Genomic DNA, 1,429 nt, shown 5'->3' with positions numbered 1-1,429 from the left:
TACGTTCGTTTCCTTGCCGATTTAAATTTTATGAAAGGATGCTCCTCAAAATTGCTGCCCGCTACGATCCCTTTTTTTCCGACTCTTTCAGAATTATTACTTTTTTTCGATAGGTTGCTGCATATCATTACCATTTTTGTTTATTTCCCTCTGCTCTCTTATGTTGCTCTCGTTCATTTTACATTACTTTTTTTATTTATTACTATTAGACTTTTATTGAAGGAGTTCTTATGCCTTCCTGGTTTTTCTGCATGTCACACCTTACTTTAGTAGACGAGAACATTCCCTTTGTGAACGTGAATCCTGAAACCTGGAAGAAAAAATAATCCCCCTCCTGTTGCTTTATCGCGAGATCCTTGGACAAGACCGCCATACCTCTTGATAATACGAATTCTATTATATATGAATAGAAATCTTGCCCTGAACCAAGATAGGAAATGTTTTATCATTCTTTTTATTACCTTCTTGACCAGTAGCGGTGTATACTTTCATCACTTCGACATAATGATGAGGTTTACTTTCAATAAATGATGCGCTACTTTTAAATATTGTACAATTCTTTCGTTATCCTGACTTTCTTTAACCTCTTTTTGCCTTTCAACATTCTCTGCGGTCTTCTAGGAGGTATCTTTAAAAAAATTATTATGTATGATCAAAATTCTTTCATTCATATTTGCATAAGTAAAGATAAATAGGCGAGATTCTCAACTTACATAACGTATGACATTAAGTAAATGCATTGTTGATAAAAGAAAGAAGACAGCTATGATAAGAGAGCAGTCGCAGTTGATGAAATGGCTAAGCAACTGATCTTTGGGGCAAAAGATAACTATGCATATATATATATATACATATATATAATAGGTCACAATTACTAGTGCACAATTGTTCGGTCAGGTCAGAAACTACTGCTGCTAAGAAATGCATTATCAAATTAGCAGGTCACTGTTATGATGGTCTTTGTTTCGCAGGATTGTTACAACAACGATCACTTGCCTGACGAATCACAAATCCTTTCATTATTTAAGATTCAAATTTGGCGCCTGTTCAAATTGTTATTCAATAAAAAGAAACGCATACATAAATGATAAAATTTATTATCCATTATCAAAAGATACATGTGCATAGCATACAAAAAATTAAACTTCCTCGACAAACGAGTATCTGCTGGGACAAATTGTCATGTGAAATTTACTCTCCGGTAGTGGCAACCAATGTGCTGCGTTAAACATGCACACTTTGTAAGGACCAGTGTATGACTGAAAATTGTCCATGTAAAAAAATAGAAATACAAAAACACAAAAAACAAACCTGTCTACATTTGATCAAGTGAGATTGCAATTCTTCAGTTGTGTTAAAATTCTCCCTGCATTCTGTACAATGCCAATATATTTGAATGTTCTCACCTTTCTTTCTTCTGCAATCTTTT

General features: G+C 33.9%; 2 protein-coding genes across 2 annotated transcripts; both read right to left on the bottom strand.

Moving 5' to 3' along the window:
* Nucleotides 1–266: 266 nt before the first annotated feature.
* On the bottom strand, nucleotides 267–927 carry Tsp_15718 (conserved hypothetical protein). Its single transcript, XM_003370992.1, has 5 exons — nucleotides 876–927; nucleotides 714–829; nucleotides 585–628; nucleotides 427–538; nucleotides 267–377 (listed from the first exon to the last, which is right to left on the bottom strand). The coding sequence occupies exons 1-5, from the start codon at nucleotides 925–927 to the stop codon at nucleotides 267–269; spliced, it is 435 nt and encodes a 144-aa protein (XP_003371040.1).
* Nucleotides 928–1,139: 212 nt separating this feature from the next.
* Nucleotides 1,140–1,373, bottom strand: Tsp_15717 (conserved hypothetical protein; the record flags this gene model as incomplete). Its single annotated transcript, XM_003370991.1, has 2 exons — nucleotides 1,140–1,259; nucleotides 1,312–1,373. Coding segments are annotated over 2 exons (182 nt in total), but the record flags the coding sequence as incomplete, so codon positions are not given.
* Nucleotides 1,374–1,429: the final 56 nt, after the last annotated feature.

Source organism: Trichinella spiralis, assembly GCF_000181795.1.
Source record: "Trichinella spiralis strain ISS 195 chromosome Unknown Scfld204, whole genome shotgun sequence".
NCBI classification, from domain to species: Eukaryota; Metazoa; Nematoda; class Enoplea; order Trichinellida; family Trichinellidae; genus Trichinella; species Trichinella spiralis.
The sequence above is the reverse complement of the archived record's forward strand: the minus strand, read 5'-3'. Positions and strand labels throughout refer to the sequence as shown.

Coding starts and splice junctions, on each gene's coding strand:
- Tsp_15718 (XM_003370992.1), bottom strand. CDS start 927: ATGCATTTCTTAGCAGCAGTAGTTTCTGACCTGACCGAACAATTGTGC. Junction 629..713: donor TACTTAATGTCATACGTTAT/GTAAGTTGAGAA, acceptor ATTTTTTTAAAG/ATACCTCCTAGAAGACCGCA. Junction 539..584: donor ATGTTGAAAGGCAAAAAGAG/GTTAAAGAAAGT, acceptor AATATTTAAAAG/TAGCGCATCATTTATTGAAA.